The sequence below is a fragment of the Apteryx rowi genome, unplaced genomic scaffold (assembly GCF_003343035.1).
Source record: "Apteryx rowi isolate R43461 unplaced genomic scaffold, aptRow1 scaffold_13, whole genome shotgun sequence".
Taxonomy (NCBI): Eukaryota; Metazoa; Chordata; class Aves; order Apterygiformes; family Apterygidae; genus Apteryx; species Apteryx rowi.
The window spans coordinates 3,469,602-3,493,488 of record NW_020447530.1 but is presented as its reverse complement, the minus strand read 5'-3'; the positions used below and the strand labels follow the sequence as shown (position 1 = coordinate 3,493,488).

At 58.7% G+C, this 23,887-nt stretch overlaps 2 protein-coding genes across 3 annotated transcripts in view; one reads left to right on the top strand and one right to left on the bottom strand.

Annotated features, from left to right (window-relative positions):
• Positions 1 to 2,029, bottom strand: part of ABHD12B (abhydrolase domain containing 12B) — a 10,662-nt gene extending 8,633 nt beyond the window's left edge. Inside the window, exon 1 of the mRNA XM_026056070.1 lies at positions 1,998 to 2,029. Within this exon, the coding sequence (XP_025911855.1) occupies positions 1,998 to 2,029 (32 nt within the window). The remainder of the gene's footprint in view (positions 1 to 1,997) is intronic.
• Positions 2,030 to 3,881: 1,852 nt separating this feature from the next.
• The window catches only part of NIN (ninein), a 49,150-nt gene continuing 29,144 nt past the window's right edge, over positions 3,882 to 23,887 (top strand). For both annotated transcript variants that reach the window (XM_026056236.1, XM_026056237.1), the window contains exons 1-9: positions 3,882 to 4,064; positions 6,732 to 6,813; positions 10,558 to 10,733; positions 15,581 to 15,620; positions 17,423 to 17,613; positions 18,881 to 19,027; positions 20,399 to 20,566; positions 21,908 to 22,044; positions 23,704 to 23,844. In XM_026056236.1, coding sequence (XP_025912021.1) covers positions 3,882 to 4,064; positions 6,732 to 6,813; positions 10,558 to 10,733; positions 15,581 to 15,620; positions 17,423 to 17,613; positions 18,881 to 19,027; positions 20,399 to 20,566; positions 21,908 to 22,044; positions 23,704 to 23,844 — 1,265 coding nt within the window. The remainder of the gene's footprint in view (positions 4,065 to 6,731; positions 6,814 to 10,557; positions 10,734 to 15,580; positions 15,621 to 17,422; positions 17,614 to 18,880; positions 19,028 to 20,398; positions 20,567 to 21,907; positions 22,045 to 23,703; positions 23,845 to 23,887) is intronic.

The window sequence follows — 23,887 nt, the reverse complement described above, 5'->3', positions numbered from 1 at the left end:
GGCTTTAAAGCAGCAAAAAAACCATAGCGGGGGGGTTGGGGGGGGCCAATTCTGCTCCGGCTCGCCCTGGGCGCACTTAAAGCCGCAGAAGGCGTCGCTGGGGGCACCGGGCGCAGCGGCAGCGGGCGCGTCCGCCGCCCGTGGGAAAACGCGGCTCCGGAGCGTCCGGGCAGGCCGGAGACGTGCCGGGGAGCCCCCGGGTCCCGCGTGGGTTTGCGTGGACGCGCCGACCCCGCAGCGAGAGCGGCTGCGCGGCGCCGCCGCGGTGATTCAGCGGCCGCGGGGCCGGGGCCGGCGGGATGCGCGGGCGCGGGATGCGCCGGCTCCTTGCTCCGCTTCGCGCAGGTGCCGCGTTCACGGCGCCGGGGGCCCCGGCGGCAGCTGCGGGCGCTTTGTTCCTTCTCCCAAGGGCCCCTTGCAATGCAAATACCGCGGTGTCGCGCGTGTTCAAAACACGGCTCTGCCGTCTGAAGCTGTATTTACATGCGTTGGTGGCGCTTTGTGCACCGTCTCGCCTCGGCTCCTCCGCTGCCGARCGGCGGCTGGTTAATGCCCTTTCTCGGCCCGTTTCGGAGGGGCTGGGCCAGCTGCGGGGTGAGAAGCGGCGCRGGTTTAGGGCAGAAATGACTCGGAAACGGGCAACGCGTTGGGAGCAAGTGGCAAATCGTGTCAGCTCYGATGCAGCCAGGATGTATGAGCCATTTCATTAAGGAGAGGTGATAACGAGGCAGATGAGACAACCCTGGCAGCGGCCTCTTGTTTTGGTGGCTGCTGTGCACCTTGCAGTAAAACCTGGTGTTCAAAGCCAGGGTCCCCGGGCTCGCTGGCCGGCCGTGTTCATGCGTCATCCGGGCTGTCACGGCAGCGTGGGGAGAAGGGCAGCAGGCTGCTTTAACCTGCCCCAGTGCGGCCTTGCTCCTTGGCACGGGAGGAATGGTGCAAAGCAGGTACGTGGCAGGGAGCCGGCGTTCCCGCTTCAGAAGCGGCCCCACATTACGGCTCTCCTAGGCACTTGCACGCTCCTGATTGCCGGGTGCTCGTCCACGTTGAGGCAATCGCGAACGGTGGTGAAAACGGCATCAGTGCCCTTCCTTGAAAGCAATTACTTGTTTGAGGACAGCTGATTTATAAATACAAAAACGTATCCTGCAGTGCTGTACCCTGGAGAAGCGTTTTCAGAGTAGCGCAGCCGGGACGGGTGGGATCCAGGCAGAGCCTCGCTCCCAAAGGCATTACTGGAAAGCTTATTCCACTAAAAAGTGGCAAACGTGCTGCTTGTGTTTTACGTATTGGCGCAAAAAAGCGCAGCGCTGACTGTGTTGTTTTTGCTTGGTCATGCTGCTTGTTGAGCAYGTAACCTGCATCTTCATCAGCGATGGGCTGCAGCTTGAAGGCTGGTATYGATTCAAGGCACTAAGTGGTAATTACCACTTAAGCCTGTGCTCTTTGAGTTAAATTTAGCTTAGAATTTAGTCATTGCGGGCCTCCACCTGGCATGCTGCGAGGGTTATCCAGCCTCTGGAGGGGGCAGGCTTAAAGGAAGGAAAGAAATGCTAGTGAAAACTTCCTCTTCTCGTCATCCACGCAGCTGAGGGCTTGGCTTCCCCAGAGCTGCCCTAGGGAGAGCAGAGAGCCGGGCCTGAAATAAATGCAGGGGGGTTATAATTCCCAGCAGTTTTCCTAAACCTGTTTTCTCCAGGGACGTTTGCAGGTGGCTTTTGCGACGTTAAGCTTGTTGCATGCTTCCGTGTGCAGTTTCCTTGGAAAGAGCCCTTTCTGGAGGGGCGGAATCCCTCTCTGGGGCAGTGCAGGGATGTCTCCCTTGGTCTCCGCTAGCCGGCGAGCGATGCCGCGGAGGCTGGAGCCTGCTGAGTTCAGGTTGTCCCTCGCCGCTCCAGCGATGCCCGCTGCCGCCTCCCAAGCCATTTCGGGGCCCGTCGGCCCGCGGCGGCGGCGGCGGGAGGCTCTGCTCCCCCTGCAGCACCTCCGTGTCCTACCTGGCCGCTGCTCCCTGCTTTCTTGCCGGCATTCCCGGGGCAAGTTTGGGGCTGCGCCAGGGAAGTGGGGTTGGCTCTGGAAAGGTCTACGGGGGCTGGAGGTGGCTGAACCTGAAGCTCGGAGGCTTGGGAACGCCTGGGAAACGGCGGGGTTTGGCATCTGCTTTCTTACAGGCTCGGGACCTGGGGTTGCCATTCCAAGAAGGGGGCTCTTGCCGGGGGGTGCCCGGGGTTTCGGGTGCCCCGGGATGAGCTCGGATGCCCAGCACCCCCGTTCCCGCGGCAGGTGTGGGTGTTTGGCTAAAGCCATGCCAGGCTCCGGGGGGAGCCGTGGTGACTCTTCGGTGTGGGAGGGAGCAGCGGGGAGGCGCCAGCGTGGCGCCGCGGCCCCGGCACGGCGTCGAGTCACTCGGTGCCACCGTCCTGGCCCCCGCAGGGCTGCRGCAGAGGGTGAAACGCTGTCAGAGTCCGGCCGGTTAGCGGTGCTGAGCTCCCGCACGGTGCAAACCAGCCTCAAGGACGCGGCCCATCCGCCGCGGCGGGGGCTTCCCCCGAGACTCCCCAAACCTAATTATCAAGCCACGTTCTCGGAGCAGCATTTTCCAATTAAAGCCCCTGCTGCCGAGCGTGCCCTGGAGCTAATTTAGCGGCACGCGGTGCTCTGGAAGAGCAGGGTTTCCCCGAGGCTGCTTTGGGAAGGGGGGGGGGCAGGCGTTGGGGTAATAAAATCAGGACGGGCCCAGGCGTCCGGGTAAGGCGCTTGGCCGTGGCTCTGCTGGGGGATGCGGCTCCGGTGCATCCCACCCCGCATCCGAGCGCTGCGGTGGCTCCTCGAAGCGGTGGCCGCGGGGCCGGGAGCCCGGTGAGGTGGCGGCGGTGGTGGCAGCGTGTCCCCCGCGCGCACAAAGGCGGCTTTGTGGTTGTGCCCCGACTGCGTCGCTCGGCGGCCCCAGCCAGGAGGGGAAACTCCACGAGCGGGTTTAACGAGAGGGTGCCGAAGCCTCGGCGCTGCTGCCCGTGGATAGGAAATTTCACCCCCTGCTTCCAAAAACACCTGGGCCTGGGGAGTCGGATTAGCGATGGATTCGGTCAGTAGCTCCCAGCTGGATAACAGATGCAAAAACTTGCTGCCTTGGGAGGGAGGGAGGGAGAAGCGCTGGGGCAAGCGCCTGGGGTTTGCTCGCCTGGTCCGGGAGGCGCGTTTCCGCCGGCTGGGGCGCCCGTGCCGGGCTCGGCTCCCACGCAGGGCCAGGCTGGTGCCGTGCACGGCGCTGCAGCACCCTTGCAAAATGCGGAGCCCAGAGCTGGCCCCTCGCACCCAAAAAGCCGCGCTGGCTGCAGCGCTGGCCCAGGCGGTGACCGGCACGGATGTGTCCTCCTGGCGCTGCATCCGCATGGCGTTGCTGGTTCACGGTGTCCGCGCCGTGCCGAAGGCCGGGGCGAAGCTCCTGCAGGCTGGCTGCAGCCCGGGAGCCGGGTGTTGGGTCGGGGCGCGAGGCGGGCGCTCTGCTCCCTAGGACGGCAGAAATGCAGGAGCGGCTTCGGCACGGGGATGCGTTTTTGTGCAAGTAGGGTTTTGCAGCGCGGGGGGGAGCGCGTGCGTGCACGGTGCATCCCTACGGCCTGGGCTGTCTGCGGGGGGGGGGGCAGAGGCAGCGGTTGGGGATTTGCCGTCCTCCCTGCTAAGCTCAGCCCCGTTGGCTCCGTGCCGCCGCCGAGCCTCAGCTGGAAGGTTGTTTTTCTCCTCGCTAACGCAGCCGCAGCAGCGCCCGAAACACCTGGGAATCGGCGGYGGCGCGGGGGAGCCCTTTTCCCCCCCGCAGCTCCTCATCCGGCGCTCGCCGGCCGCCTCTCTCCCCGCAGGCGAGCGCGGCAGGCGATGGGATGGACGAAGTGGAGCAGGACCAGTACGAAGCGCGCCTCAAGGAGCTCTTCGACAGCTTCGACGGCACGGGCACCGGCTCCCTGGGGCGGGAGGAGCTCGCCGACCTCTGCCACGTGCTGCACCTCGAGGAGGTGGCCCCGGCGCTGCAGCAGACCCTGCTCCGCGGCAATCTCCTAGGCAGGGTAAGGCCRGGACGCGGGGGGCTGGATTGGGCTGCTCCCAGCCGAGAGCAGCGTGGCCCTGGAATAGGTGCTGCCCAGGGAAACCTTCCCATGGGGAAGCCCAAGCCTGGGACTGGCGCTGGCTTAAACACCCCCAGTCAAACCGGCGGGGCTGACGCCTACCTCAATGCGCTCGCGTCGCCCTGGAGCAGGGGATGCTGCCGGGCTCCAGCAGCTGCTAGCGGCGCAGCCGGCTTTATCCCTGTCGCCCGGTGCCCGCGTGCRGCTGCAGTCGCTTTAAATCATCGGCGATGCCTTGCGCAGACCCGTCGCTGCGGTTTTCTCCCACCCTTCGCCTCAAACCCTATGGAGCAAACGTGAAAACGCCCGGAGGATCTGCCCTTCTTCCTAGAGATCTTGGTTAGCTTCTGCAAACGAAAGCGCTTGGCTTCACTTTTGCTATTGCTTAAGCTACAGCTTAATGTGTTGGTTTTTATTTTCCCCCCCCACACACCCTTTTTTTTGGTTTCTTTCGTGGGGTGGCAAGGTCGTTGCGTACGAGATCCTGCAGAAGCGCTCGTCACCCGCAGGGCTGAGCCGTGCAGCCTTGCGTCTCCATCGCCGCCGGGGCTGGCGGCTTCGGACGYGGCTCTGATCATCTCCACCGCGGCCTCTCGTCGCCTTCCTCCCTCTGCAGCAAACCGTGGGAGCCGGCCGCGGGCTCGGGAAGCGCGGAGAGCCGGGAAAACCGCCCCTTCCCACAGCGGTGGTGAGCAGGGAGAAGCTGTGGCTGTATCTTCCCAGCCTGAAACGCGTGAGCGCAAGCCGCCCGGCGCGAACGTCCCTGCGCTGCTGGGCCGTCTCGCGTTACGCCGTTCCCATCGGCCTGAAACCGGAGCGCCCCTGCGGCTGGCTGCTCTCTCCGGGGTGGCCCCTGAAACGCAATAACCGCTCGTTAAAATCGGAAGAGGGAGCGGGCGAGCCAAGGCTCGAGTTCCTCGCCGAGCCGCGGGTTTCCTAYGGCAAAGCAATTCCCTCGCCGAGCAAAGCGTCCTCTTCCTCGCCCGCCTGCAGCTCCTAGTGGAGCCGGACGGAGATCTCCGACCTCTCGGATGGCAGCCCCCGATGGAGCATCCCGGGGATGGAGCCCCATGAGGGACCGTTTTGCCCACGGAGCGGCAGCCCGGCGGGGTGCTGGGCTTCGCTGTTGCACCGGCGTGCGCGGCCCCTCTCCCTCCTTGCCCGGCGCTCCGGGGATTAGCCGGCACGCGCTATCTCTAATTCGGCATGGCTCTCCAGCGCCTGCAGCAGAGCCGGCCCGGCCCCGCATACCTTTCTCGCACGCGATTTTGCACGGAGGCGATGCCTGAAATAATTCCCGGCATTCCAGCAGCAGGGCTGCTTCCTCGGGCCGCTGTGGATAGCCGCCGGGCCGCAGGCGCTGGATGCAGACGGCGTCGGAGCACTGTTAATTAGCAGCCGCAGGGGCACGGCGTTAATCGGGCTTTATCGGCGCTGGAAGCACCAGCGCGAGGTCCGAGATGCGCCGCCCTTGGCCACCGCCTGTCCCCTTCGGCCGCCCGCAGCCGGGGACGGAGGTGAGGTTTTGGCGGCGGCATCGCCACCGGGACAAGGTGGTGGAAAGGGAGGAGGTGGATGCACGCGTGCTGCCACGCTCCCCCAAATCCCCCTCGGTTTTTAGGCCCTTGTTTTGCAGCAAGTGCTGCGGTTGCCGCTCGAGGCCCCCCCCTTGCAGGAGCCTGGTTTCGGAGCCTGGCGGAGGGAGCACGCGGCATCCGTGGCCTCGCCGCATCCCCTTCCTTAATGCTTCTCGCAAAACACAAGTCGCTCCCTGCCCCGAGCTGCTTATACGCTGCTGGTGCTCCGAACCGGCGCCGCTGGCTCTGCTCTGCCCTCCTGCTCGGCKTGTTTGTGCAAGCAGCTGCTGGCAGCAAGGCGATTTTCGTCGTCGTTTTTTTTTCCTAACTTTGTTCAATGCTAAAAATTCTCCGAAGACTTATTTAGCTGCAAGAGGGATCGCGGGAGCCGGCTCTGCCTCGCTGCCGAGCCGTGTCGGGTGGCTTCCCCAGCTGTCCCGGGATTTTCCCGGCGCGCCGCCTGCGAGCTTGGCATTGCTCGCGTGCCCCCGGGCGGCCGCGGCGGCGCCGTAGCCCCCCGGCTCGTGGTGGCGGGGCCGGAAGAGGCTTTCCAGGAAGATGCACGTGGCGAAGGGTGCTGGCCGGACCTGCCACGAGCCGGAGCATCTCCACCGGGGAGGCCGGCAGCTTCCCATGGTGCCGGGGCCAGCCCATAGCTCGGCGTGGGGACTTCTCTTCTGCCGGAGCGGCGGAGATGCTCTCTGGGGCGCCCAAGGTGTTAGTTTGGCTGCTCGCTTTGATGGAAGCGTCACCTCGATGGGTTAAAGCGGTGGCTTTGGGTCATTCGGTGATAATTCTGTGATGCCATGTCAGCRCATTGCACGTGGTGGGTTCTCCAGCCCCGTGCGCTGGGTGAGCCGAGGTGCGTTGTGCCCCTCGCTGAGGTCCCTGGCGCTTGCAGCGTCTTCGCTCAGTGCCCCGCATCTGGTCGAATGAGTAATTTGCTTTGCCTGTCTTGGTGCTGGGTTATCTGCCCGATGTTTAATTATCCGCACCGGCTGATCTCCTCCTTTCTTTGCTCTTCCCCCAGGTCCACTTTGACCAATTCAAAGAAGCACTTATCCTCATCTTATCCAGGACCCTGTCAAATGAAGAGCCCTTCCAAGAACCAGGTAACGAGAACAATTTTTGCTCGGAAAAACTGACTTGGGTGCCAAGATGGGTGTTTCTCCTGGGTGAGATGATGTTTGGACACAGGGCGACGGTGGAGTTGTGGTCGGTGCTGGAGCCTGGTGCAGCTGCATCTTCTGAGCTGTTAGATATTTATACCCTGTCCCCGTGATGGAAATGCCTGGAGAGGCACGTGCTACTCTGGAAGGCCCATCTCGGGGGATGTGGGGCATGCAGGAGGTCCTGCAGCACGTAGGCTTCCCGGAGTGCCGCGCTGGAAAGCTTGTGACCTGCTGAGCAGTTTGGGGGGGGGACGCAGGGGAAGGTCGTGCTTAGGTGCAACATTGGCCTGGGACTTGGGCAGTCACGTAGGGAGAGATTTGGGTGTCCYGCGTGTAGGCATCTGGCACTGTTTGAGATGCTGGAGATGCACCATGGCTGGGCAGGGGTCTTTGGCTGTCTAACACTGCTTCTGGAGGCCAGGGATGCTGCASGCCATCTCCAGCATCTCCAGCTGCTCTAGCGCTGCTGCGGCTCGTTTTCCCGGCCGGGGATGGGGCTGATGTGTCCTTGCTCTCCGCTCGTGTCCTTGGTTCAGGCTGCAGGCGCTCGGAGGCAGAGGCTGGCGCCAGGGTGACGCARCCCCGGTGCCGCTGCGGCAGCTCCGGGCTGCTCGTCTGCCCAAGCCACCGCGAGTCCCTCGGCCGCGTGACTCCTTCGTCCCCTAGAGCCAGCCGTGCCTGTCCAGAGAGACGCTGCAGGGCCCCGGCCGCTCGCTTCCCGGGCCCCCAGCATGGCAGCTGCTGGGAATGGGAATGTTGCTCCCATTGACTGGAGCTGGAGGGGGGGGGAAGCTTTAAACACCCTTTCTGCTTCCTTGTGATTGCAATGAGCAGGGTGACCTCAATCCCGTAGGAAGCTTCTCCGAGGTGTCCGTGCGTCTCCCCGGAGACGGTCAGCCGGTGTCGGGTGCCTGCTGCGAACCTTCAGCCCTGTTTGCTCCTTCCTTTGTTTCAACCTGCTTTTAAAGCAGGACTTGGGGGKTTTTTTTAAGACTTTCCTAGGCCAAAACTAGCCGGCGGGTCGCTGGGGCGTCCCCGGCGGAGGGGGCAGCGCCGGGAGCCCCGGGGTGGCCGGGGCCGGGACTGAGCCCCYGCGGCTCCAGCTGGAGCCCGGAGCTGCCGTCGCACCTGTATGTAAATCCCGTAATCCTGCCTCTCCCGGGGGCGCCGGGGCCCTGAGGGGAACCGGCTTAGCCAGGGAGCYGGAGCGTAAATCTCCGCTCGGCACTGCTGGGGTAGGCTGCGGGGGGCGGGGGGGGGGGCGGCCCGTTTCGGAGTCATCTGGCCTCATTCGGCGAACTCGAAACCATCCCGCGCTTGCTAATGAAGTCGGCCGGCAAACGGCAACTTTCCGCCCCAAAAAGGCTGCAAAACACCCAGAGCCCCGGAGATGCAATTGCCCGCGTTGATGCCGGGGTGATCCTGGGGCGGCGGGATGCCTCCGTCGGGCAGGCGGCTGCAGGGACCGCGACATCCGTGTCGGCCCCCTGCTCTCCCCGAAACACCCACCCCGAAAACGGGGGTTTTGGGCACGCGAYGGCTTCTGATGCTCGGTGCGGGAAAACGCTGCCTGCCGCCGACGGGGGCGATCCTCCGCGCGGGAAGGCGAGGATCAGCCCGTCCCCAGCTCCGCAGGGCAGAGCGGGATTTAGAAACGACTTATCTAGCGCAGAAAGGYGGAAAATCGAGTGCAAATCCTTAACCGTGGAGCCCGAGCGGCTGAAGAGGACGGCRGCGGCGGGGGGAGCTGGGAAGCGGGTGGCTTCCCTGCAGCGCGGGTTTTTCCCGCGGGATGTGGGCTGGGATGAGCCGCCAGCTCGTTCCCACCTTGGTCAAGGCTGAAAGAGGAGAGGAGACCCTGGTGTCTAATTAGATGCCGGCTCCGAAGCGTGYGCCTCGCGGAGCCCAAGGGCTGCCGAAAGCAGGGAGGCTTCGACCTATTTTTTTTCCCTCTTTTTTTTTTTCATTTTTTCCCTCCTCCCCTTCCTGGGTTTCGGGTTAGCAGCGCAATAGCTGGAGCCTGTGGGAAGCAGCTGCTTGCGAAGGGCAGTGCCAGGTCCCAAGAGGAGCCGTCCCGCCGCGGTGCGGAGACCTGCGCTTCCCGGCGTCCGGTGGACCGTGCGCCTGTTCTGTGTGCGCCTGTATCGCCTGGCACCTCGACTTGGACGTTTCCCTCCCGTTTCCTTGCGCGCCGCTGGAAACCTGCGTTTAAGAAGCTTTTTCCCAGCCTTCCTGATGGGTTGTGGCTGGGGACGAGAAACTTGGCTCAGCTTCCCAGGGAGTTTTCCGCACCCTGGGAGCACCAGCTGCTCCCTCTGTGCTTTTTTTTTGGCGTTTTCAGGGTTTCTTTGATATTTGGACAGGCACAAGCGAGAAATAGCGCTGCAAGCTCTGAAAGCATCGTCGTTTCCCGCGGCGGGGACAGACCCCCGTTGCGAGCCGGGGGCCGAGCGTGACCCCTCTGCTCCCCCCCGGCCTCGCGGGGGGGGGGAGGGGGGCCGCGGTCCCCGGGCTGCGGAAGGGTTTCGCTTGCGGCGCGGAAGCGAGCACGTGGGCGCGGGGGCGCACGTGGACGCGGCGCGGGGCGGCGTATCGCTTGCCGGCCTCTACGCGCTCGAAAACAAAAGCGGCAAAGAAACCCTCCCGCTTCCGCCTCGCCGGCTGGCACAATGGCACGGCACAAAGGCACCTGTGTTTTCCACCTATAACCTGATTTTTTGCAGCTCTGCTTCTTAAACGTATGAGCTGTTGGGGTGAATTGTCTTGGAAACACGTGAGCGTTGGGAAATCTGCAAGTATTTTAGCAATAACTCCATTATTACTAATTTTCCCTGAAATCTTTGCAAAGATGGACGGTGGCGGAGGTGCATCCTTGACTTTGGGAAATGATTTTTTCTTCTGCTAAAAAAAAAAAAAAATAAACCCCCCGCAACCCTCTTGTGCACGGGAGGGAGAAAATAAACGGGCGAGTGAGGAGCCGCAAACGTTAGCGTTTCCGAGGGAGCCGCTCGGCGGCGATGGTTCGCCGTGGGGCCGGCTTTCRTGGGAGCGACGAGGTTCGCTTTTGCGCCGGGGGCTCTTCCTCCGCCAGCCCGCCCCGCCGCRGTCTCCCCATCGGCGCGCTCCGTCGCCCGGCTTCCCTGCGCGAGTCCCAGCCGCGGCGGATCCCGCTCAAACACGGGCGCCGCGTTTGCTCCCCGGAGCCGCRGCGCGGACGGATGGAGCGCGAGGCCGGGAGAATCAAAGCGCTCCTTGGCCTGGGTATTTTATAATTCATTGCATAAGCTAAGAATTCATTCATAGCTAAGTTGCAGGGTATTTTTTTTCCCCCTCTAACAAGCTTGAAGCCTCCTTCCATATCTGAAGGAATATTATCCAGGAGGGCGTTGGGGCSGGGGGGCTGCAGCCCCCGGGACTGAACAGCTTCCCCCGTCCTTATTAGCGGTGCGCTCTTGCATTTATTTTGCAGCAGAGCGCTCTGCAAATAAAACTTTTAAAAGCCGCCGCTGCCTCKGTGCGCTGCAAGCAGCAAAAGAATAAAGAATATCGAGTCCTGGGGGGGTTTTTTTGACGGTAAGGTTGGCAAACGGCGAAAGCAAGCGCGGTGCGGCGCCTCTCCTCTAATTGCATCCCCGGCTAATTTGGGCCCGGCGTCACCCACGCGCTCTGTTCTCGCCTCCGCAGGTTCCTCGCCGGAGGCGCAGCCCAAGTTCGTCAAAGGCGGCAAGCGCTACGGCCGGCGCTCGCTGCCCGAGTGCCCGGCGCCCGCGGGGGGCTTCGCCGAGGTGACCGTCATCGCGCCGCCGCCGCCGAGCGAGGGAGCCCGGCCTCCGCACGTCGGCGCCGGCGGCCGCGAGGAGGTGAGCGGGAGCGCGGGGCGGGCGGACGGACAGACGGGTTTGGGGGTCTCRCCTCGGGGYGTCATCCGCRAACTTCGCTTTTTTTTTTTTCCCCCCCCACGGTGTCTTCTTGCCTCCCGGCCGTCAAGGCTGTGGTCTCCTCTGCCAGCACCTCTTCCTCCTCCTCCTCCTCCTCCTCCTCCTCCTTCTCCTCCTCCTCCTCCTCGTCCTGCCCCGGGTGCCTGAGCACCAGCGCCGCCAGCCTGTGATTAGCGGCGGCGGCTGCCATCCCGCCTCCGCGTCTAGCCAAGCGGGGGCCGCGAGCAGACGGAGCACGTCCTCGGCATGCGCGGATGCTCTCCCAAGCCGGCGGGACACGTCGGCACGCGCGGGGGCTGATGCTGGCTCGCAGCCTCGATAGCGGGCGGTGTGAGCAGCGATACGGTCCGTAACGTGCCTTTTCCCTCCCCTTTTCCCGCATGCCTTTGAGCGGCTTGGGCTCCACCTCGCCCGCAGCAGAGCCTTGCTCCAGGTTCCCAGGTTTCCCATCCCAAGCGTTGTCTAAACGAAGCCGAGCTTTAACCGCCGGCACTAAGGAGGGACTTGCCACCAGGGCCGGCTTGTTTTCCGGGTGCTCCTGCTCCTGGCAAGGCTGCGCCCGGCCCTGGGGATGCTAATCYGGCTCCTGGCACCGGCCCCGTGCGCCGCCCTGACCTGGGGTCCATGTTAACCTGCCCGACCCCCGGGGRAGCGATGCCTTGGTGGGAAGAGGCTGCTCAAATTTAATTCCTTCTGTAGCTGTCAAGTGGGGGTAAGAGGTTAGTCCGGTCGCAGGGTCAGGCAATTAGCTAAATTGGTGGTTAACTGTATTGTGTTTCCTATCGGCTCCGTCGTTCTCCCGGAGGCGCCTCCCCGGGTGGACGGGATGGTTAACGCTATCRCAACCTGAGCGAAACCTGGAGGGATTTGCAAAATCCTCCCCCTTCCGTCTTTATCCGCGCTGCTATGGGTCCCGCGAGCCAGAGCCTCCCGGCGCACGGGAAAGCGTGTCCGGCTGAAATGCCAGGCAGAGGCTCCTACGGCAGCGACGCTCCCGGGCTCAACGTAACGATGGCTTTTTCCCAGTTTTGTCCTGCTGCGCGCACAAACACGTCGCTGGCTCCGCTCRGCCGGTCTCTCCCCAGCTCCGGGCGTTTGCCAGCCGCTGGGAACTGGGGCACCGGCTTAACTGGTGCTTGCTTGCAGCCTGTGCCAATTAGCAGGGCTCAGGCCTCGGCTCGTGTTGCAGAGCCGGGGAGCACCCGGCTCTCCGGAGGATCGGATGCCCGGGGAGGCTCCGCAGCCTCCATCCCTGCAGGCTTCTGAGACCGAGCTGGAAGAGGCGCGAGCAGCCGGGTCCCAATTCGGTGCTGACCCTGCTGCAAGCGCAAGGCTCCTGGCTCCCTCCCGGCCGGATGGGTCTGAGGTTACTAAAAACACGAGCTAGCGGGAGGCGAAACGGGAACGACCGGCAGCTTTATGGATGTGGCACAAGCGATGCTGCCACYGTGAAAGCACCTGGAGATGGGAGGTGGAAACCGGTGGTGGTCGGAGCTTCCCAGCCTGCGGCTGGCACCGCGACCGAGCCGAGTTTAATGCTACTAAAAGCTTTTTATGCCTGTAAACCCTTCCAGGAGGGTGAGGCTGAAAGTCTTTGTCTTGAAGTCTTCAAAGCGCGACCRCGAGGGTCCCAAAGCCCAAGTGTCTCGGGAGATCAGGAGCAGTACGTAATCGCTTGCTGGAGTGCTGCCTCCCCGCGAAGCTGCGTGCATTGATGCAACTCTGCTGGGACTCAGCTGCGCTGCTTTACAGCTGAAAATAACTTGCCGGCTGTATTGCAGGGATTTGCCGTCTTTTAGGGATCTTTGTTCTGGCTGCTTAGATGAGCACACCGATCTTTCTGCAAATGTGCAGGGAGGGAGGGAAAAAAAAAAAAATCGGAGCTGTAAACGTCAGCGCGAGGGATCACCTAGCCATGTGCAAAACAGAAGAGGCCCAGTGTGCGCTCCTGACCGTCATTTTAATTAGCAATATATTCTGGTGGCGAACAAAGGTCCGTCTCGCTGGAGCAGATGGCCGGGTGGGAGAGGTTGCCGAGGCCGCGGCGAGCGAGCGGCGCAGGCTGCAGATGCTCGCCCCGGCTCGGAGCCGGGAGGCGGCGAGCATTGAAAGCCCCGGCCATCTGCCGCTCGGGCCGGCGCGGCGCGCGTCTGCCCGCATAATGCGTTCCCCAAATCCCTGCCTCGTGCCCCRCGTCCAGCTGGAGCACAAAGGCGCCGGGCCGAGCGTCCGCCGCGGGAGCCGGCGGGTGCCCGCGYGCTATTCAGCCTCTTCTGCTCGTTTGGATTTATGACGGTGCTGTGTGCTGTGGTTATTCTTGGCTTTTTTTTTCCCCCCCTAAGCAAGTCCTTGGAGCGAGAGCTTCCAGAGCTAAGTGGCCTAGTTGCGTTTAACCCCCCCCCCCCAAAAAAAAACCCCATGCTGCTTATCTGCAAAGACCCCAAGGCAGGTCAGCGGCCCCGCTTGCAAGCGCYGCACGGATGCGTACGAATCGGGACGCGGGCTGCTTGCTTTGCTTCCGYGGGTGATGATTTGGTGGCACCTGCTGCCTTGGTGTGTTGAGCTTCCCTGCTGGCTCATCGGCAAACTGGGGATCCGCTCGCCGCGGCACCTCGATGGTGCAGAATTGCAAGAGCAGCGCTTGTCCGGGCCCAGATACGCAGCGCTCGGTGCGGTATTTATATATGTTCTTGGCTTTGCCCAGAACATCTACCGGAGCTGCAAGCTCCAGCCCTGCTCCTGAGCTGCTGGCCTTCACGTGCTCGCACACGGGTTATGTTTTAAAGAGATGCTTGCTCCTCAGTTGAAGAGTGCCCGCTGCCTGGGAAGCATGCGAGGGGGATGAACGAGGACCGTACGTAGGGAYRTGGTCCCYTAYRTGCYGYTGTCCCCAGTGGGGTGCCCCGCTGCTCGGCCAGGATCACATCTGCATGCARCTCCTGGCTTGGGCAGCTCCTTGCCACTCCTGCCCGTGGCGGGGGAAATCCGGGCTCTTGCTCCCTTCATTTCCCCCATTTCTGCCTGAATCTGTGCTGGGAGAGCGGTCGGAGTCCCCTCTTCGGCTGTGGTCCCCCCCTGGAATCAGGGGCACAGGCGCTGCCACTTTGCGGTCCAGGAGATGGTGAAACAGAAGCAAGCAGCAGAGCTAAAAAAAAAAAATCCTCCAATGACCTAATCCAGTTTCCCTGGCAACGCTGCAGATTAATGGCTTTTYGCCGTAATCTGAATGAGACGTATTGAACTTTTATATGATGATTTAGAGCCCCTTTATGTCCTGGGTGACTTTGAGTTGAAACCCATCGGTCACGTGCACGTCTAAGYATCCGCTCCGAGCTGCGGGGAAGGAACATCTGCCCGTGCTGCTGCCGAAATAGCAGTCGCTGTTGCTGGGCATCGGGTGTTGAGTAAATACCATCCGCCGGCACGAGGGTGGCCCAGACTGCAGACTGCCGCGTGGTGCGCGGTAAATCATTCGAGTGATGTAGGCTAAATAAACCTGCGAGCGGCTCCCAGCCGGTGGCGTGTGCAATGGCTTTTCCAAGCCCGGGAGCCGTGCAGCGCGGTGGGCGCCTGCCCAGGGGGATTGCTGCCCTCTTCTCCCTCGTCCTTCCTCCCTCCCTCCGGGCTGGGGCTCTTGCCCCGCTCCTCGGGCTGCATGAGCTGATGTGATATCACTGTGGAGAAGCAGGATGGTTTAAAACCAGCAAAGAAGGTGGTTTCTCTCCGCTGCCTAGCTCAGCGGAGAGCCTGGCTTGGTCCTGGCCGGGGCTGGAGAAGGCTTTTTGGAGTGGGCTTAGCCGAGTGCAGGCAGATGGGTGCCCCCCCTGTCGAAATGGGAAGCATAAAGCGGGSGAAGCTTCATTTCCCCGGATCATACATGCTCTGGGAGCAGATGTCCTGATCGTGCTCGCGTGAGCGGGTTCATTGCAGCGTAATTACGCGCCGCTGATGCGTGATCCCAGGTGCCCTGGACGCTGGGTTTGATACCAAGGGCTCCTCGCCCAGGACCCGCCGCACGGGGCACCGCATCGCTTGCAGGGCCGTTGGGAGCTGCAGCCCTTGCTTCCTAACGCCTCGCGTGGGCGAACCCGTGCTGCTTTAATTGGGTCGGACAAGCGCGTGGTAAAGCCGCCCTGACGCTCAAACTGCCTGTGCTGTGCACGCTGGAGACCTGAAGCGCGTGCTGTGCTTGTGTCCCAGCAGGAAAGTGGCCCAGTTCACAGGCTAGTGTCTTCCACCCCTTCCTACCAGGGCCACGTGGGCTCCATGTTGTTCTGCGCTGGGAAAATAAGGCTGATGGTGCCTATAAGGAAAAGATTAACCCAAACCCATCCGAGATGGGTAGTGTGCATATGCAGCATGGGATCTCCCATGCTTCCTCGCCCTCCCTGCCACCCCGGCAGGGTGAGACACGTGGGATGGCTTGCTTGGAAGGCTTAAAAACAGCAAACCCCCTCCCTTCCCCTCTCCCCGCTGACCTCCCGGACGCTGCTCTGATCTGCCACCGTACCTCCTGCGTGTCCTTTGTTAGGATTTGGGAGTCTTTTGTGATAGCTGGGGTGCATCCGCGCCGAAACACCTTGCGTGCCGCAAGCAGGCATCATCAAAAAGCCTTGGGCTGATAGCTTGGCCCGCGGGGACCACGGAGATGAAAGCCTCGCGGCATCGCCTGAATCCTGGAGCTCGTTTGATGTTGATTGTGGAGTCTCTTTCATGTGGGTGATGCCTCGGAATAATAATAACTTGGGAATCTTTTGTTTTCTCCTCAGCACTGGAAGACGCAGGACAGTGAGGAATACGAGGCGGAGGGTAAGAGCGAGCACCTGCATTTGTTTCATCTGCGCAGCTGGAAAGCAAATAACCAAAGGGAATTATTGAGATGGTCCACAAGCGTGGAGGCTTCGTGGCTGGGCAGAGCAGAGCAGGAGCTGGGCTGCCCCGTGTCTCAGTGCTTCACAGCAGCCACCACCCTCCCTAGCTCCCCTTCTCCCAGTTTCTAACCTGCCTCATCCCCAGTTAGCTCCAGCTGCTGTCAAAATCGGCGCAGCGCTGCGGGATGTGTAGGGCAGAGGTGAGGGAAGATGCTGCCTCCACTAGAAAGGAAAACGAGCTGGAGGCAGGAACGAAGCTGCCTGCGCCCCCGTGTCTCCCCAGCCCCTGCGCGGCCAGGCTGAAGGCTCCAGAGGGGCTCGTGCCGCTTCTCCACGTGCTTCCCACGGTTTGGGAGACCTCGGCAGAGCTGCTTGGCCCCAGAGCGTAGCCAGGACAGGGCCCCCCTTGCTTTGGGGGCTGAGCTGGGTGGTGGATGCTGCTGGATGTAGTGGAGCGCAGTGGTCACTAGATGTCAGCGCGATTTAATCGTTCGTTCCCTGCTTTTCCTGCAAGGGGAGCACGGCCGGGCTCCTGGGTGCCGGGAGGGTGCGGGGGACCGAGCAGGGTCCTGCTCCAGTTTGGGAGATGGCTAAAGACTTGCTGCACGGGGCTGGTTCGCGCAGGGGTGCTCGAGGGAGAGACCCCCAAATTAGCCCGCGCAGGGGCTCAACGCAACCGAAGGCGGGCGAAGCTGCGCGTGGCAGCGCCCTTAGGAACAGGCTCTGGGACTTAATTGCTTCAAGACCTTTTTCCGTATTTCAGTCGCTATCCAACCCCTCCTGCCTCCAAGGGGATCCATTTTTTTAATTCCAAATGCTGCTTTACCAGCCTCTTGGGCGAGGTAGAGGATAAAAGGGGGTGGCCAAGCAGCTGCGAAGGCTCTGAGTGTTTCGTAGCTAATGGGTCTGTAAGTGCTTCCAGCTGGATAAGATTGCCCTCAAGGTATTTGCTGGGGGTAGAGGAAACGTGTTCATCTGATGGCTTTTTTCCCCCAGAGTTGTTTGGAAGTACTTAGAGCAAAACACACGCTGCTGTTTGCACTCAAAGCGCGCAGGTGCTGCGGGCAGCCTGGTCTGGGGGCAAAGCTTGTGCTGAGGATGAGAACTTGAGCGGCTGCCTGAGATCGGCTCCTGCGGATAATCGAAAGCTGATCCGTGCTGACGCACAGCTTGCTCTGTCCTGTCCCTCGATCCCAGCGAACGCCGGGCTCCGGCTTCCAGCTGTGTCTCCGGAGCCCCTTGGGGCTGTGGGTTGGCTGCAGCCTTCTCCAAGCTTGGGATGGAGGCATTGCCTGGCTGGGTGATGGAGCATCCAGGTTAGATGCTGTCCTCCATCCGCTCCTTTCGCTAGTCTGGTAGCGTTGCCCAGCTGACACTTATTGTGGTACCCCAAAATTACAACTGTGCTCTGTGCTGGATGGGGTAAGGCAAAAAGAGTCACAGAATGGTTGAGGTTGGCAGGGACCTCTAGAGATCGTCTAGTCCAAACCCCTGCTCAAGCAGGGTCACCTAGAGCAAGTTGCGTGTCCAGACAAGGTTTGAATATCTCCAAGGATGGAGACTCCACACACCTCTGGACAACATGCTCCAGTGCACAAGGCTTCTGAGGGCCAAGACCTGGCCATAAGCACCAAGGACGTAGCTCCTGTGCAGCTCACGAAACCCCCAGCTCACCTCGTGATTGCTTTTGCACTGATAATTGCTAATGAATCCGTTAAACCAGGGTGGTTGGTGTTTCAGGCCAGCTGCGCTTCTGGAACCCGGATGACCTGACAGCCTCGCAGAGCGCCGCGGTGCCAGCGCCTGACTGGGTGGAGGAGAAGCTGCGGGAGGTCTGCGAGCACCTCGGCGTCGCCAGGGACGGCCACTTGCACAGGAAAAAGCTCGTCTCCATCTGCGAGCAGTACGGCCTCCAAAACATGGACGCGGAGGTGAGCGGCCCTGGGGGCTTGACGCCGGGGTGAGGGTGGCCGGGGCTGCCCAAAGTCCCACCAGCATCAGTACCTGCTCCTGGATTTTATGCACCCTGGCAAAATTTATCATGCTGTCGCACATAAGCCTAAAAAGAAAGTGCTGACTGGCAGAACTTCCACTATTTGGAAAGCAGGTTTCAGCTCCAGTTCATGGTTTTCCAATGAGTTTATGGGTTTCGAACCATCAAATGCATGATACTGCTCTCATAAAAGGCAGTTACCAGCCTTACTGGCACTGTAATGGGCAAGTGTCCTCCCCTGAGTGAACTTTTGTTTAAAAACGTATCACGGATTCTCGGCGTGTCTCCTTAATCCCAGGAATGTTCTAGTTAGGAAGTAGGTATTTAGTAAAATATTCGTAGATGGTTGCTTTTGACTTTGTTTGCAAAGGCCTGAGGGCTACTTCTGTGATGCAGAAAGAGTCCATGAGTAAATTGCTTTTTTTAATAAAATGTTCTCTTGTCAATTTAGTATTCGGTTTTATATTAAAAAAAAAGTTTTACATCCTAAAATAACATTTTTTTAATGATTTTCTTCATAAAGTTTGTTTCTGAGTGGGTACTCCTTTGCAGCATTTGCAACAAAACGTTTTCAGGATATTACAAGGGGAATCTGAAAATGGAAAAAAATAGAAACTGAAGGCAAAGGAATAGGAAGGGATTAATTTTAATGTCTCTCATCCTAATAAGCTTGGTTCTTCCTTAATTAAAGAAAAAAAGGCGGACTGCCCTGAAGTCTAAAGCACATTTATTGTAACCTAGTGGTGACTTACTGCTTTGTTCGGCAGCTTCACAAACTGCTGTGGTTTTAGCGCTTTCTCACACTGACCAGCACCGAATTCCTGAGGCCACCTGGTCTGGAGAGCACAGTGAAACGGGTTATTTCACGCTGCCTTGTGAGGCAGAACTGCTCTAAGATAGCTGGGAGCTTACGTGCCCTCCCAGGCAGGCAGGGTTTTGGCAGTGTATGTGGCTCTGCAGTTTTCTCTACCTATATATTGATGATGCTATATGATAGCATCATCTGTAGATGATTGCTCTCCTGGTGTTGTGATGGTGCAGTATCTGCGGTAATTCTTATGGTCTGTTTGCTTTACTCCTTTTTTTCCTCCTTTTTTTTATAAAGATCTAGGGAATCAAGCCTTGCCTGCTGTGCCTAATTGTGATGCTGCGGTGGTTTTTATTTGGCTGTAACAGATGTGATTTTAATCCCCTGCTGCTTCCAGGTGCTTGAAGAGGTGTTCCATAACCTGGAGCAAGATGGGACCATGAGCGTGGAAGACTTCTTCTACGGCTTATTTAAAAATGGGAAGTCACTTACACCCTCTGCATCGACTCCATATAGACAGCTTAAGAGGCACCTCTCCATGCAGGTGAGGAGCTGCGAGGAACCAACGCTCTGGAGAAGCGTTGAGCAGACTCGTAGGTCTCGTGAGGGTGGCGAGAGATGAGATAACGGAGACACGAACAGACTGAATAAGCTTTTAGCAATGGGTGACAACTGAAGTCTTCCAAGGGATTTTGTTCATCCCTATCTCAACTCTGCCATGTCGTGCTAGTATTAAAAAAATCACTCTTACAGCTCCTTGAGGAGTGAAGCTAGTCTGCTGGTTAAAGGACACTGAGTCAGGTCCAAATGTTTCGGAGTACAGTCAGCCTCCCGCCCAAACCCTGCCGTACATCTGCTGGCGCTCAGGATGTCCCATCTGCTTTAGATTTAGGTCCTTTACTGGTTAAAAGCAGCCTCTCCGCCAGCGTTCCCTTTTTTTTCCTCGAAGGAAAGGTGTCATCTCAGCAGCTGGTGGCCGGCGGTGCTGCGGGCTCTTAGGGACCGTGGCAGCTGGCTTCGCGTGCGCTGCGGCAGACGGGAAGGGCGCTCCGATGCACGCCGCAGACGCGGGCCCCTCACCGCGGGGGAGGCCGGATGAGCGGCGCCGGACTTCCCCTCGCCAAAGTTCCCCTTTCGAAACGCCAGAAGCGTTTTGTTAAAATRGGAAAGTCCCCGGCCGGGCAGCGTCGCCCGGAGGAAGCTGCGCTCTCGTTTGGCCAGCGGTTCTCCAGCTGAGCTGGGGCCCCAGGAGCTAATCCGGGGAAAGGGAAGGAGGGGTGTAAATCCCGAGGTCCTGTCGGCATCGCGGGCAGGACTGCTCCCGGCGAGGGCAGGCAGCTGCACGCCGGGCGCTCGCAGTATGCGGGAGATGTGCCGGGAGCTCATCTGGAAAGCCGGGTGCCATGGAAAAATAGTGCAAATCGTTGCATGCAGCGGGCAGAGCGGTGGCCCGAGGCGTGAAGGCTGTGGGCGTGCGTGTCCCATGCTATCTTTGATATTTTACTCCAGAGTTTGAGGATTGCTGCCCATCTCTGCCTGGAAGCAAAGGGCTGTGACGAAAGCGAATGTGCGCTCCCAGCACCCTGCCCGGGGAGGCAATGCTTTGAAAACCAAAGTGGTTTGCACTGGTCGTTACGCAGGGGAAAACACTCTACCAGCATCGAGGACAGCTCCGAAGCTGCTCCTCCTTGGATTTATTTTAAATCCTAAGCGCTGGGTTACACTGCAGTGTCCCAAGGTCAGTAGCGGTCCTCCTGACAGCTCTCTGCACGGCTGTGAGGAAAAGCAGACCTTAATCCTTAATCTCTGGAGCACTGCTAGGGAAACGCATTTCAAAGCTCGCCTCGTCCCCGGGTAGTCAGACACCCGGTCCTGCCTGCGCCCGGTCGCATCCTCTCCCCTCTTCTCTCGGCAGTCCTTCGATGAGAGCGGGAGGCGTACGACCACGCCGTCGGCGATGACCAGCACCATCGGCTTCCGCGTCTTCTCCAGCCTGGACGACGGCATGGGCTACGCCTGCGTGGAGGGGATCCTGGACACCTGGCACGAGGAGGGCGTCGAGAACAGCCACGAGATCCTGAAGGTAGCCCGGCGGCTCCTGCCTGTCCCGTTGGGTTGGCTGTTTTACTGTGGCATTCTGGATTGCAGTTTGGAATTGGGTTTGGGTTCCCCCCCCCCCCCCCCCTAAAATTCCCAGTGGGAGTGTAGCTGTTCTTGGGAATTTCCAGTTGTTATGGAAATGATGATGCATCCCAGAGAGCTAAAAGTTGATGACAAAATTTAATGTGCCTTGCAGCGTAGCTTGCAGAGGTCACCTATATCTGTCGAAAGCAACCTAATTCCTTCAGCTTGCTTGATAGCTGCACCTGCAAAGCTTTTAGCACGGGGCTGACCTGAATTATCGCCTGTGCTGAAGTGGGGGACAGGACTTGGAAAACCTGCCCAGTAATTAGTGTGTTATTACACGGAGAGTAAGAGGGTAATGCCGCAAATGGGGTGTGCCGATATCTGAAGTGACCCCCTTCCCTGTCTGCCTCGCTCGAAGCTGTGGACAGGCTAAAAGACCACTTAATGTGTCTGTTCTTGGAACTTCTCCAGGATACCAGCAATGGTGATGACGCATTTTTCTCGGCACTTAATGTCCATGTGGATTTTGGACATTAAGGTTGCCGTAAACACTTGATCCAAAACTCTATCATTGCTCTCGGGCGCTAAAACACACTCGTCGTTCAGGCTCATGCAGTGAGGTTTGAGAACCCAGGCTTATTTTCACCAGACTCGCACGGTGTGCCTCTAACTTATCTGTTGTTTGGTTGCTCTAGTTGCTGCTCTGCCTGCTTTACCGTTACTGCGTGTTTTACGCAGCGTGCGCTTGAGCGCGTGGAGCCCTTCGGTTATACCACTAGCTTGACTGTGGTGTTTTGTGCTCATGCTGAGTTAGGCTTTGAAGGAAATTACCATCACAGTCGCTAAAAATAAGCTTTTTTTCCTAAAGGTGGTGAGATCTTTTCTATGAAATATCTCCTATAAGACTTCTGTATTGTCTGTATTACAAGACTTGCTTTTGTTTAACATAATCGCTTTCAATCACCTCCTTGCACCATCTGAGTATTTTAAAAGGCCGGAGTAGTTAAGCCCACTATAGAATTAATACTTTTAATCAGGCATAGCCTTTATTCCCTGTTAATCTTATGGTACAGTCATGCTATTTTCCATCTTCAGAGCTGGCAGCAGCTCTTTAATGTGGGAAGGCAGCAGAGGGGCTGTGCCTGTGCAATGGCCCAAAAGCTGTTCGTAGCAGATTCGTCAGCAAGCAAAGATCTTTTTGGAGCCTCCTCAGCTTATTCTGTCATTTTAGATATAAATGCCTTCAGCTCTGCAGAGAGGTAAAGGTTGCTTGTTCCAAGGACTCGTTGTTTTACAGGCTTTGGATTTCAGCTTGGATGGGAAGGTCAACTTGACAGAACTGACGCTGGCTCTGGAAAATGAGCTTCTGATAACCAAGAATGGGATCTATCAAGCAGCGCTGGCGAGCTTCAAAACGGAGATAAGACACTTGCTGTAAGTTGTCAGGGTTCCCGTCTCCACCACTTCCCCACCGCCCTCTTGGACGTTTTGCCAAGCAGGAGCTTAAGTAGCAACTGATTAATCGCAATTCGTAATGCGTCTCAAAGCAGGCAGCAGACACAGCGCTGCGGTTTCACGGGAAGTCTAGCTTTTGATTTTTTTTTTCTTGGTCAGAAACTGTGAACTCTTCATTATTTCGTTTTGCACAGTTAAAACACCAGAATAAAGCCAACTATCACAGGAAAATATGCCTACAAAAACAAATCAAAGCAGCAGGCTGTTTCCAGCCCTGTTCTCCAGTCTGGAAATGGTCATTAATGGCCGAGGAACGCAAATCTGTTACGACTGAGGCTGGTGCAATTTGACAAGCAGTACCTTGAATGCTAAATGGTTTCTTGCTCTAGTATTACGGAGGTTTTGCCATGTGACAGAGGGGTGTGTGAGCTACAAAAATGCCATGCATCTCCTTTTTTCATTTGTGCTCTTTTGTAAGAGGTCCCAGGAGAGACTTTTAAGATTCGGTGGAAAGGCTTTTGAGCCAACCCTTAAGGTGTACAAGATTCCTGTTTACTTTGGAGGCCTCTTCTTGGTAGGGCTTTTCCACTGTGAGTAGCTGCAACCCTCCTGGCCATCGCTGTCTGCTCCTAAATCTGTCTGATCTTGTGTCTTTGCAACTAACCTCAGCCATACCCAGACACGTGGTTTGACTTTGCACTGGACTTGCCATGCAGGATTTTTTTTTAATCCGCAGTGTGTTGTAGATGGGAAACTATGCTGTGTGCAGGGGACCTAAGAGTGCATAGCAGTATCTCCCTGCCAACAGCCCGTGTCCGCGGAATTGGGTCATAGCTCCCCTGTACAGACATTTAACCAGTTCTCTAAGCGCAGTCTCTTTGGTTTTGTATTGTTTAACCTCTTGTTTAACTGTTGCACCTGTATGCCACGCGTACAAGCTCCAGCTGTTAGCGTGTCCGGTTTGTGCTGCGTTCCTTTGAATACCACCTTTGGATGTTTATCAGCCTGAGCCTCCACCTCGACGCCGTACTGGAGATGACTCTTGCTAGTTATTAAGACTGCACATGTCCTGTTATCTGCTTGTCATCGTGCTTGCAAGCTGCCCATTTCACTTGCATGGCTACGAGATGAGGCTTCGTGCTGTTCAGGCCTCCATGTCTAAATACCTTTTTACGTTCAGTCTGCGGAGTTTGTTCCCAAGTTTCCGTTAAGAAAGCTGTCCCACATGGCAAATCTTATGAGCTTGTGATTAAAAACAGATCGGATGTAGTGTAAGAATGAAGTGGCAAAGGTAATAAAATGGTGGCAAAGGTAATAAAATGATAAGAACAAGTAAATGGGGCAGAAGGTGGCCTGGCAAAACGGCATAGCCCTGCAATAGTGGGGGCTAGACAGCAGCTGAGCGAGTTCACACGCTGAACGCTCAAGCAGTGAGACGTATGGGGATATCAAGGCAGGTCTAAGAGGAGCTACATGTGCAAGTTCACAGCTAATGACCAAATACAACTGATGATGAAGCACCCCTTAGAGACCCTTCCAAGCTGCTCTGCTCTGTGACGAGCCTCTTGTGTGCAACTTCTTTGAGTCTGGGGGAGCTGGGAAAGAAGCGCTAATCCGGGATGGCTGTGCTTGCCGTAGGGAGCGAGTCGACCAAGTGGCCAGAGAGAAAGAGAAGCTGCGGTCAGACCTGGAAAAAGCAGAAAGACTGAAATCTCTGATGGCCTCTGAAGTTGACGACCACCATGCTGCGATAGAGCGCCGGAATGAGTACAACCTCAGGTACGGCGCGCCGGTCCGGCCCTTTCTGCGCAGGGGCTGGTGG